The sequence below is a fragment of the Pristiophorus japonicus genome, chromosome 7, assembly GCF_044704955.1.
Source record: "Pristiophorus japonicus isolate sPriJap1 chromosome 7, sPriJap1.hap1, whole genome shotgun sequence".
Classification (NCBI taxonomy): Eukaryota; Metazoa; Chordata; class Chondrichthyes; family Pristiophoridae; genus Pristiophorus; species Pristiophorus japonicus.
The window spans coordinates 203,716,196-203,729,185 of NC_091983.1; the positions used below are offsets into that span (position 1 = coordinate 203,716,196).

At 43.6% G+C, this 12,990-nt stretch overlaps 1 protein-coding gene across 1 annotated transcript in view; it reads left to right on the top strand.

The window, feature by feature from the left end:
- slc4a1ap (solute carrier family 4 member 1 adaptor protein) overlaps positions 1-9,967 on the top strand; it is a 185,300-nt gene extending 175,333 nt beyond the window's left edge. Inside the window, exons 14-15 of the mRNA XM_070885715.1 lie at positions 6,520-6,592; positions 8,817-9,967. Coding sequence (XP_070741816.1) covers positions 6,520-6,592; positions 8,817-8,866 — 123 coding nt within the window. The 3' untranslated portion in view covers positions 8,867-9,967. The remainder of the gene's footprint in view (positions 1-6,519; positions 6,593-8,816) is intronic.
- Positions 9,968-12,990: the final 3,023 nt, after the last annotated feature.

The window sequence follows — 12,990 nt, forward strand, 5'->3', positions numbered from 1 at the left end:
TTGTTTGAATGCAGACAGGGAGCATCCAGTAGGCTATCCAATGCGGACAAACCTGATCCTGTCCTTCTATGAGATCCAAACGGGCACTTTGCAGCAAGGTTCAGGAGCAGGAACTTAGACTGTTCTCTTCCCCCGCCTCCATCCTCACACTACCCAGCTCAGGCTCTGAGGCCAATTGTACCTCCAGCTAGGAGCCTTTCTCATCTTTCGTACTGGGTAATTTTATTACCAACCCAACAAGACCAGCAGGGGAAGCCCTCATTTTCAATGTCTAAAGCAGTGAAGGGGCTGCTAGAATGTCGTTCAGCCATTTTGAAGAACAGAATTTCAATCGGACAAGCTCTTTGATGTTGTGCCTTTCAAAGTCACTAACCCCTATTTAAATTTGAGAGTGTCTCCTTGAGTATTCCATTTATTTTATAGCATTCCCTTCCCCCCCCCCCCCCACCACCACATTGATTAATATCTAGATCAGAGCTCTAAGTAACTAAGCAGGTCATAACGGTAGCTGGACCACAGGAGCTGCCAGTGCTTCAGCCAGACCTCCATCTTTATGATAAGAGCACAGTACTGATGCAGCTGAACATCAACATCCTGCATCAATGGAAGATGTCCCAGAGTAGCTCCATTGGAAGCAAAGGGCAGTGACTTGAAACTGACTCGGGATCAATCCAGGGCCATTGGGAAAACACGCTAATGGCTGGTGCCGTGCTTTCCCAGGGTTAGGCAACTCCCTACTGGCTCTTCAGTTGGTCCCTAGTCGTGCCCCCACGTTTTCAATGGGTGCGCTTTCGAGTATCTCCCCATTAGTGATCTCACAAGAGCAACAAGAGCAGCCTTACAGCACCGGACTAAAGGCCCAAATTTCCACGTGGACTTTTTTTGGCGCAGTTGTAGAGGTACGCCCGATTTTTTTTTTTTTAGTGGCCCAACTGCGCCAAGTTTCGCCAGCATAACCTTTAATTTTGGAGTGGCCCAGATTGTCCTTAATTTATGTGAGTGGAGCTTAAGGTCTGCGCCGAAAAACTGAGGTTGCCAGGGTAATGAAGGACACACTGAAGGGCTGAGGCACAAATAAAGCATTCCCCTTTTTAAAATAGATCACTAAGTGAGACTTGGGACAACAGACTGAAATCTCAATATGTGGAACAATATGAAATTCCTTTGTTCCTTTTTTAGCATTTATAGATTTTTTTTTTTGCTTCTACAGTGCCGGTGCCGTTGAAATCCCAGCCCAAAAGGCCGCCCTCCCACTGGTGCCGCTGTAATCCCGGGCCGAAAGGCCCACGCACTGGCCCCGCATCTATCCCTGACCGAAAGGCCCACGCACTGGCCCCGCACCTATCCCTGGCCGAAAGGCCCACGCACTGACCCGCACCTATCCCTGACCGAAAGGCCCCCCATCCCTGCCATGTCTTCAGCTCCGCTGAAAACAATGGCGTCTTCTCTGCGCCGATTTCTTTAAGTGTAGTTAAGGTTTTTCTGAAGGGTGCAGTGCGCCATTTTAGAAAAAAATCGGACATGGCCATACTCGCCAAAAATGGCCAGAAATATCACAGCTGGCACCCCCAGTGACGTTAAAAATTCGCAGAAACTTTGGCGAAACTTATAAATTTTAGTCTGCTCCAAAAAAACGCACAGAATTGTGGCGCAAATTCAGCCCTAGAACTGGCAGGCCTCTGCTGGAGCTACTCATTTGATTTTTTTTAACGACAGCTTGGTTCACTGATAGCACTCTCTCACCTCTGAGTCAAAAGTTTGTGGAGTTTTCTTTTCATTCTTGGAATGTGGGCAAGGCCAGCATTTATTGCCCATCCTTTGGTTGCCATGAGAAGGTAGTGGGACCTTCAACTGCCGGTAACGATATTTGATACAATTGCGGCTTGCCAGGCCACTTCAGAGGGTAGTTAAGAGTCTAATCACATTTAGGCCAGACTGGCTTCCTTCCCTAAAGGATGGTAGTGAACCAGTTGGGTTTTTAACGACAATCCAATAGACTCATAGTCACTTCAAGCCCCACTCTAGCACATAATCTAGGCGGGTGCTTCAGTGCAATGCTACATTGTTGGAGGTTCTGTCATTTGGACAAAACATTAAACCGAGGCCCCATCTGCCTACTCAGCTGGACGTAAAAGATCCCATGGCACTTTTCCATAAAGAGCAGGGAATTCTCCTGGCCTACATTTATTCCTCAAACAACAACACTAAAAACAGATAAATTGCTCACTTAGCTCATTACTGTTTGTTGTGTGTACATTGGTTGCCACATTTGCCTATAAATAAGCAGTGACTACACTTCAAAGTAATTATTTTGGTCATTATCACATTGCTATTTGTGGGAGCTTGTTGTGCGCAAATTGATTGCTACGTTTCTTACATACAACAGTGACTACACTTCAGAAGTACGTCATTGGTTATACAATGCTTTGGGATGTCATGTCGTCATGAAAGGCACTATATAAATGCAATTTCCTCTTGCATATTTTTTTAAACATAGAATTAAAAATAATCTCCCATAGCTACCTTCTGCATTTAAATTTTCAGTAATTGGTTTAACAATTTTTGAAGTATTGCATAGAATTTACAGCTCAGAAACAAGCCATTCGAACCAATTGGCCGATGCCGGTGTTTACACTCGACATGAGCCCCCCTCCCACCTTACTGAATTCAACTCAATCAGCATATCTTCTATTCCTTTCACCCTCATGTACTTATCTGGCTTCCCCTTAAATGTATCTATGCTATTTGCCTCAACTCTCTATGTGGTAGTAAGCTCCACATTCTCACCATTCTCTGGGTAAAGAAGTTTCTCCTGAATTCCTTATTGGATTTATTACTGACTATCTTATATATTTATAGCCCCTAGTTTTGTATTCCCCAAAAGTGGAAACAGCTTTGCTACATCTATCCCACTGAACCACTTCAAAATTTTAAAGATCTCTATTAGGTCACCACTCAGAAAGTAACATCAGGAAAGTGCTGGATAAATAAATGGCTCAATTCTTTCTCCAAGTTCACTTGCTCCACGGTTATTCTGTTTCACAGGGCATGTTCTCCAGTTCTGCCTGAGAACCCAGGAAAGTATTTTGACTGCCGCTGTGGTTGGACCAGAATCATCCAAAATAAATAAGCAGGAATCGGTTTAAAGACTCAAAACCTGAGAGAAATGAGCAGTTTGCATTATTTCTTTTTTTTTTAAAAAGAGAGATTTCATTGAAGAAAGTAATGATGAAAGAAAAAAAACGAGACTGTAGACTCTTACAAAAGCAAAATACTGCAGATGCTGGAATCTGGAATAAAAACAGAAAATGCTGGAAATCTTAGCGGGTCAGGAGCATCTGTGGAGAGAAAGCAGAGTTAACGTTTCAGGTCAAAGTCCCGAAAGGTTAACTCTGCTATCCCTCCACAGATGCTGCCTGACTCGCTGAGATTTCCAGCATTTTCAGTTTTTATTACTATAGCCTCTTATGCAGTTACATAGAATATTCTGTGCACAATCTTGATCACCAGATGGTTGCAATCAATAAATGAGAGCAACAGCAGTAAGGTATTGTATGCTGCAAAGAAAGTTCGAAAATAAGTGTTCTTTTGAGAGTTTGGTGATGAGGTCCTTTATGGAAAGCCAGATGAAGGTAGAAAGCATTCCTCTTCAGAGAAAGGAAGGTCGGTGAATGAGCTGTTGTATTCAGATCCTGACATGGTGGCAGCGCTGTGATGTATCGCACAGGCAGCTGCAAGTTGATCTGAGGGAAAGCAGCCCCTGGAGACATTGGTTCAAGTTCCGTGGAACATTTGTCCGTGCAGATACTGCATCTGCAGCAGAATCTCACTAGCAACGAAGGAGCTGACAAATGAGGATAGTACGTTGGACTGGGTTTCACCTTGTGTGGCACCGCCTCTGCGTTTGCTGGTGTGTAATGCGCCTCTATGTTTTTGTGAGTGTGCAGTTGCCTCTGTCTGTGTACAATGCCGTCCTTGTGTTTGCCAGAGTGTACCGTCCCCTTAGCGTTCAGTGTTGTGCAGCTTTACCCCACGTTCAGTGTTGCCCATTGCCCCCCCAGTTCAACATTGTGCAGTGTTACCCCTGAGTTCTATGCTGTACCACATTGCCTCTGGTCCTGTATAGTGTCAGCCTTGCCTTCAGCACTATGTAACTTGCTGCTGCATTGGCAGTATTGAGACCAGGAATCTTATCAAACAGTCTCCTTGAATCCAATGCACTTTAATGCCGTGTGACAGCCTCTTGTGTGAAGCTCTTAATTCATCACCTCAGGTTTCTCCCATCACCAATATTTCACCACATTGTTATACTGCTCAAAACGCTCTATCCATACGCAATCTAATCTGGAAGGGTAAAATCTATAACTGTAGCACTGGTTGTTTATCACAGTTCAAGTGGGCATAATACAATCATTTCACCCAGCTTTTGGCCTCCCCTCCTAATATCTCCTTCCCTGACAGCATCCATTTTTGTCACATTACACCTCTACGTGGCGTCTCGCAATGCTTTTCTATATTAAAGGTGCTATATACATGCACTTTGGTGTTGTTCGCATGCCCATAACTTCCTCGTGGGGGGGAAAAAGGCTCACAGTGCAGTTGCATAAAACTGTCAGCCTGCCCATACACCTGGCTGAAATCCTCAGGATCTTAACTGCATGGTCATTTTGGAGGCTATGCGATTGTATTCAACAAGTGTTGCGTGCTCTTCTCTGAGCCAGAAGGTTATGGGTTAAAGTCTTACTAGAGGGATTTGAGCACAAGATCTAGACTAGCACTCCAGTGCAGTACTGAGGGAATGTTGCACTGTTGGAGGTGCTGTCTTTCCGGTGAGACGTTAAGCTGAGGCCCCATCTGAATGTTCTAGTAGATCTTAAAGATCCCATGGCGCTGATCAAATAAGAAGATCTGCAACATGCAGGTGGGACCTTGGCCAGCATCCCTCCCCAAGAGTTTAAAAAAAGCAGATAAACTAGTTATTCATCTCATTGCTGTTGTGCTATCATACGTCGAGTTCTGAAAATGGTTCCCGATGTGAACTGCTTTCAGATGTTTGGATAATGTGATAAGGCCTTATGTAAATTAATTTAAGGTAGACCAGTCCTCAGATGGATGAGGATTTTATCCATTTTCCATTAAGGTCAAAGATTGAATGTGACAATTCAGAAAGTTTACAACTCCAGGATAATGATTATCCGCCAGTAACAAATTAAATTTGATCCAAGCCCTTTTCCCCTCTCTTTCTCTCGCTCTCTGTGCTGGTTGGATGGCTAATGGCCTCTTCCTTCAGGTGTTTTCTGTAGAAGTACTGGTAAAGCAGGGGAAACTGCCCAAATGCCCAATATCCATGGAAATGACATCACACTTGTCACAGACGCAAGCTTGTACCGTGCAAGTTAAACTTGGTGTGAATCAATGTGCCGTGTGTAATGGGTATTGGTAGTACAGTGCTCACACTGGCAGGTGCAAGTCTCATCAAGTTGGAAAATTGAATTCAATGAATCTGCTAATTGTGGGCTGGCTCCTGAAAGAAACAATCACGAAAGCGGCCAGATACAACAACAGCAACTTGTATTTATATAGCACCTTTAACATAGTAAAACATCCCAAGGTGCTTCACAGGAGCGTTATCAAGCAAAATTTGACACCGAGTCACATAAGGAGCTATTCGGACAAGTAACAAAAAGCTTGGTCACAAATGTAAGCATTCAGGGGTGTCTTAAAGGAGGAGAGAGAGATAGAGAAGTTTAGGGAGGGAATTCCAGAACTCTGGCCTAGGCAGCTGAAAGATGCAGAGATTAAAATCGAGATGCGCAATAGGTCAGAATTGTTGGAGCGAAGATATCATGGAGGGAATTGAAAACAAGGATGAGAATTTTAAAATTGAGGTGTTGCCAGATCAGGAGCCAATCTAAGTCAGTGAGAATGAGGTGATGGGTAAACAGGACTTGGTGAGTGTTAGGATGAGCTAAAGTTTATGTAGGGTGGAAGATGGGAGTCCGGCCAGGAGAGGTTTAGAATAGTCAAGTCTGGAGGTAACTAAAAACATGGTTTAAGCAACAGATAGGCTGAGGCAGGGGTGGAGATGGGCGATGTTCGTTGTAAAGCCCATCGACCACACTTCCCGGTCTGGTCTACATGTATTACTGGGCCCCACACTGCATGGTTAACATGTAGTGACCTCTGAAATGACTCACCACCACCATCATCATCTCCGGAAACTAGCAATAAATGAAGCCTTTTCTCATTTATCCCCATAACGAGATACTTTTTTTAAAAAGAAACTGATGGAAATGCAGATCCGCATTTAAAAAGTGACGTTAGCAGGTTAACATTTCTGATGGGGAAGGTTCCTGATCCAAAACATCAAAAACTTCTCTATTTGTATCATTTACTATTTTGTTATCAGATTTCCAGTGCTGGCAATTTTTTTTCCATTTTATCTTGTGTGTAACAGATGCTGATTACATGACTTTGCCTCCAATTATTTCTGTTTATTTAATATTTCTCTTCCCACAGCCACCTCAGCAACTCTCATCCGAGCACTACCCAAACAATGATCCTGACTACTGTGTGTGGATGCCCCCTACAGGTACATCTCCGCAACTGTGAGGAAGACTTTGACTTACGGAGAGATGAGCTACATTGGGGCAGATTTTGCTGAAAAAATAGCGGTGTCTGAACAACGCACACCGTTATTAATGTGCAACAAGACCAGCAACTTGTGGCGAGGAAGAGAGACCCTGTGAATTGTGAATCGCCACAAGTTGCTGGCCGATTTGCGCCTCTCCACCATTAGCTTTGCGAAGCAGCATCTCGCGATTAACCTCACGTGATTTTTATGAGGTTGCTGCAGTTGCATATTAATTACTCATTAAATTCGCCACAGAAGCCAAGCCAGGTAATTAATAGTGTCAGTACCCTTTTAAGGGTGTGATCATTGTTAATCGGTGCCAATCAACCTCTGTCCCAGAAAATGAACAATTAAAAGTGTCTCATTCCTTCAGATAGTGAATTATTGAAGAACTTAAAAATGTCAAATTTTACATTTTAAATTTTTATTTTTCATGTCTTTATTTTCTCTCAACATAATCTTTCTTTCCCTCTCAATTTCTCATTCTGTACCTGATTTGACATTGAAATCGCCCTCCTTCTCAGTACTTCCTCGGTTTCTCAGTCCTTAAATCTAATTGGTTAAGGAGATGGTCCCATCATTCACTCCGCTGCCCTTGCCATGCCGTTACAGCTTGCAGCAACTTACAGGGCTAAATAGGGTGCAGGAAAAAAATCTAACTAACGGCCCAATATTTTTAGATAAACTACATTCTCCACCCCCCCCCCCCCCCTCCCATTCCCCACAACAATTCTTTCTGTTGAAATAAACAGAACTGATCAAAGAAATTACTGCAAAATGCAGTTGCTTTTTATAATATATTTAAGATATTTCAATTTTATACATGCACCTGGTTTAATAAAATTTCCTGTCCCTTTCTTACATGAAGTGTTTGTATCTATATTGAGTACTTGTGGAAAAAAAAGGTGAGCACATTTTGTGTTAGTGGATAATTGATATTGTGGTTTATGTAAGTGTTTGTGGATTTTAATCAGGTCCCTCCAAACACCAACATTTCCCAATTTCTCACCATTTAAAAAATACTCTGCTTTTTGATTTTTCTTACCAAGTCTCCACATTATATTCCATTTGCCATGTTCTTGTCCACTCACTTAGCCAGTCTATATCCCCTTGAAGCCTCTCTTCATCCTCCTCACAACTTACATTCCCACCTAGCTTTGCATCATCAGCAAATTTGGATATATTACATTTGGTCCCCTCATCCAAATCATTGATATAGATAGCGAATAGCTGGGGCCCAAGCACCGATCCTTGCGGTGCCCCACTGGTTACAGCCGGCCAACCCGAAAATGACCCGTTTATTCCTACTCTGTTTTCTGTCCGTTAACCAATCCTCAATCCATGCTAATGTATTACCCCCCCAATCCCATGAGTCCTAATTTTATTTAATAACCTCTTGTGTGGCACCTTATCGAATGCCTTCTGAAATTCCAAATACACCACATCCACTGGTTCCCCCTAATTTATTCTGCGAGTTACAACCTCAAAAAAAAAACTCAACAGATTCGTCGGACATGATTTCCTCTTCATACATCCCTTTCATAAAGGTCATTCATCTCGTGGCTGTTTGTGGGATCTTGCTGTGTGTGCAAAACAACCTTTGCATACACAACAGTTACTGCAGCTTCACCATATGTGAAGCAGATTTCTGGCAGAGTTGATATGACACCATATAAATGCAAATGCATTCATTATTTTGGGATAATAGGATTTAGAAATATCCGCTAACACTGTGTCCATAAATGTAAGCATTTCTTTGGTAGAGGGTCATAACAAGAGATCATAAAATAGATATGGATCAGCAGGACTATTCTAGCTTAAGATGCAGAAAGAATCTACGGTTCATTACTCCCACCTGCCCACTTAAAATATCCAAATCTTTCTGGGGTTTTTCACCTCCATTGCCCTCCCCATTACCCAGAACTCCATTCTATATGTTGATCTCTTCCTGTTTGAAGAACTTCCTGACATAAAACAGTTCCTAACCTTTCTCTTTTAATTGGAAAGGGTTGTTATTTTTGGTAAACCCATTTGCAAAATTTGTTCTCTCAATATAAGTGGAAGAAACTCGTGGGAGGAATTCAAATCAGTGTATTTTAACTCTGTTTAAAATGCCTCGGCTCATACTGTATTTGTTGTTGGACCAGATTGTTCACTTTGATTTCTTTTTTCTCTTCCCAAGGTCAAACGGGCGATGGTAGGACACATCTAAATGACAAATATGGCTATTGAAGGCTGGAGCCAGTCGCCACATCCCAAGGGCTTTGACCTCACTGTGGGGAATTTGAAATCGTCACTGTGCCGCCACCTACAGAGCACCACATTTGGATTCTGAGCACTGACGCTGGGCCGACTATCAGTGCTGTATTAAAGTGGGGAATGGTGCTAGCCCATAAATTTAGTTAAAGTCATTTTGCTGTTGTCTGTATTGTTGCCTTCCACTCTATTCAGGACGTTTGCGGGGTCTTACTGTGTGCAAAACAACATTTGCATAAAGAGTGTTGCTGCTTGTTGGGCGGGGGGGGAGGCATTGCAGTCCCATCCGACGCCTTGCCCGACAGACACTCCTGGGGATGTCGCACCGTGGAACGATGGGAAGCGAGTCCGTGCTCGCGGCTCCTCGCATGGCGAGCTCGTGGTTTCGATGACACCGCCAGGGACAGCGTCTCCCCCACCCACAGTGGAGGGCAGGCTCTTCCCCGCAGGAAACGAAACAGGAGCCTCTCACTCGATGCATGGGGTAACCTCGCCTCTCTTTTCATTTCCCTTGGGAGCAGGAACCCAAGCCTGGTCATGCTGCAAACACAGAGGCCCAGAGATACTTGCAGCAGCAGTAAACCTGTCGAAGTCCACGGGTGACGGACTATCTGGCAGCCAATACCTGCTCGCCCACACCATGCGCACCATTAATTCAAGTGAAGTTTGGGACGAGGTACCTGCAATAAGTAGCCATAACTGTGCGCTGTATTCACGTCTGTTTATTACATCCGGTGTTGTTTTACCTATGTTATTGGTTTCTTTAGTGCTTGCATATATATTTTGTTTCAGTAACAGAAAGCTTCAGATACAATACAAGGGTAACGTTACGGCTTCGGGCTTCCCACCAGAAGTTCATATCGGTGGGGTGCTCCGCGCACCAATTTCCCGACCATTAAAGGCACAGAGCACTCCCGGAATTTTAGGAACATTAGTCAGAAAATTGTCCCTTGTATGTGTACATACATCAGCAACCATGTTGTGTTGTCGCTTTGAAAAGGGAGAGGCTATGCTTTAGTAGTGAGACGTTCAACTGCTTTGTTATAATAGGAATAAATCTGTTTAGTTGGAACTGTATGATTTTGTTAACTTATTTGATACTTAGGCAATGACTTGGGGCTTTTGTCGACTTGGAATGCACTTTGTGATGTCTAGGTAATTGTGATGTAATTGGATTTACCTAAAGATGGGCTTAGGGGGGTCACACCTGTTCCTGTTTAGCAGTTCTGTGTTTGCTGCTGTTTCACAGCTTACCTCAGTAGCTTCAGTTACTACCCACAAGAGCAGTGCAACATCAAGTTTTATCATTTTATCTTATTGTTAACCCACTTAAAAAAAAATTCTGTAATCACTAATGTATAGCCAGTTCCTTGCGTCATCAACAGTAATCACCAGAAAACCTTCAAGAATTATGTGTGTGCAATGTTTTCTAGTGTGTTTTTACCTACTAATGTGTGCCCTCACCCCAGCTTATTTGACATTTTAAAGAGGATCTTTTTCCTCTTTTGCACTGCCACTTAGATCAGCAAAAAAAACCAAACAGCTTTAAATATTTAAACATTCACCACCTCTCCATTTTGCAAGTACCTTTTTGGAAGGGAAAGAAAGTTACACACAAAATTTTGTATAAGGGTTTGACTACCATTTTTTTTGTCTTATGTATTTTGCTACATTGAGCGTTGAGGAGTTGGAGTAGTTTTGTTTCTTTTGAACTTGGGTGAAGGGCAGATTCCTAGCATTTTACAGCACAGAGGGGGGCCATCCAGCCTGTTGTGCCTGTGACAGCTCCCTGATTGAGCTGTCCCCTTAGTCCCATTATCCTGCTCTTTCCCCATACCCTTTCAAATTAGGTATTTCTCAACTTCCCTTTTAAAAACTATTACGGATTCTGATTCTTGCAGGACATTTCATGTTGTAACAATCCTCTGTGTAAAACAATGCATGATTTCTTCTTCATCTCTACATTTATGCCCTCTGGCTACAAAATCACCACCCACTGGAAACAGTTTTTTCTCCAGTTACCTTATCAAAATCCTTTATAATTTTGAACACCTCTATCAGATCTCATCTTGTCCTTTTCTGCTGCAATGTGGACATCCCCAGTTTCTCTGGTCTTGCCTCATAACTAAAACGTCGAATCCCTGGCGACATCTTGGTGAATGTCGTCTGCACCCTCTCCATCGCCTTGATATCCTTCCTGAAGTGAGGTACCCAAAACTGGGAACGGCATTCCAACTGCTGCTTAACTGATGATTGACATAGCTTTACCTCTTTGCTTTGGTACTCTTTGCCCCATGTATAAGACCGAGGACTCGTGTGCTTTTCTTAACAGCTTGATCAACTTGTCCTGCCACTCTCGGATTTGTTTATCTGAACGCTTAAGTCTAGCTGCTCCCCTACTCCTTTTTAAAGTTTTACCATTTACTGTATAAGTCCTCTGCTTATTCTTCCTCCCACAATACATTGCTTCATGTTACTCGATGTTAAATTTCATTCAACATCTACCTGCCTAATCTGTTGACCTGCCTGTGCCCTCTTGAAGTTGCTTCCAGACTTCTTCACAGATCCGTGTTGCCACATTTGCATTGCAGGACAGCGCCCAAAGTACAAGAAGCAAGAGAGAATGTGGGGTGAATCGAGACGCAGGTGTCAGCTAGTGCCAAACTTGGATTAGCCGTATTAATGCAGCTGAGCCAACGGAGGAGAAGATGGTCAAAGAGATGGCTTTTAAGAAGGGTCTTAAAGAAGAAGAGCGAGGCGGAGGGATTTATGGAATGAATTTCAGAGCGCGGGGCACAGGTGGCTGAAATCACGGCGGCCAAGGGAGGCTGGGGTGATTCCGCAAGATGTCACAGTTGGAGAAATGAAGAGTTTGGGGGTAGGAGGGTTGTAAGTGTGGAGGAGGAAATTACAAAGAAGGGGAAGGGGTGAGACCATGGAGGGATTTAAACACAAAAATGAGAATTTTAAATTTAAGACATTGGGGGGCTGGAAGCGACAAATCAGAATGACACCATTGTTTGTTCTCGCAAACATTTAAACCTCTATTGCTTCTTGCTAGATAAGTTCTGCTGTTCTGAACCATCATTTTTACTCCTTGACTGTGCTATGTGATTTTCATTTCCTATCCATCACCCGTCCTCCCATCTCTACAGTCTGCCTGCTCCGACCCTGTGAACTCTTGCCTGCATACAGCCGTCCCCTAGCTCCCGGCTCTCTTCCCCACAACCTCTCGGTCTTTGAGAATTGCACCCGCATAAACGCTGTGTGCATTGCTGCCCAGCCCACCCATCCCAGTGCAACGGCAGCTCCCGCTGCTATCACAGGATTTTAACAGCGATTTTATACTTCACATGTTTCATGGAACTGTTAGAAAATGACTCAACACTAAAGTCAGCACCAACACTTTATTTCACATTACGCTGCGGAAAGTATTGAGGTTTGTTTATTTAAAATACAAGCGACCTGAAAGTGTTGGATATGCGCATCAGAGTTCGGGGCCAACTTAAAGTGAGGCCTGCATAAAGCCGAGCTTGTAACAATAAATGTGTCTTTCACACCTTTCCAAATCAAAGCAGAATGAATCTTGAAAGATTTGCATTTATATAGTACCTTTCACGATCTCAGGATTTCCCAAAGTGCTTTACAACCAATGAAGTACAGGTTAAACCTCCCTTATCCAGAACCATCCCTCGTCCAGAACCATTCCCGGCCACTGGGTGGTGCATGCGCAGAACTCCAACATGAACAAATTGAAATCCTTCCTTGCTGCTTACTCCCACAAACGCTGGTCTGATCCCGCGATCCACCGCCCCCCCCCCCCCCCCCCCCCCAATGATTTCTCTGCCGCACTCCCAGCCCCAAGCCAGCCAGCCCCAGTATCCCCTTGCTCAGTACCTGTACCATCCAATTTAATGTGACCACCCCTGTCCAGTAAAATCCTTTATACAGAACATGCCAGGTCCTAAAGGTTCCGGATAAGGAAGGTTCAACCTGTACTTTTGAAGTGTGGTCATTGTTGTAATGTGCACATCGCAAGCTCCCAAAAACAGCAATGTGATAATGATCAGATCATTAGTTTCTTTTTATTGACAGTGGTT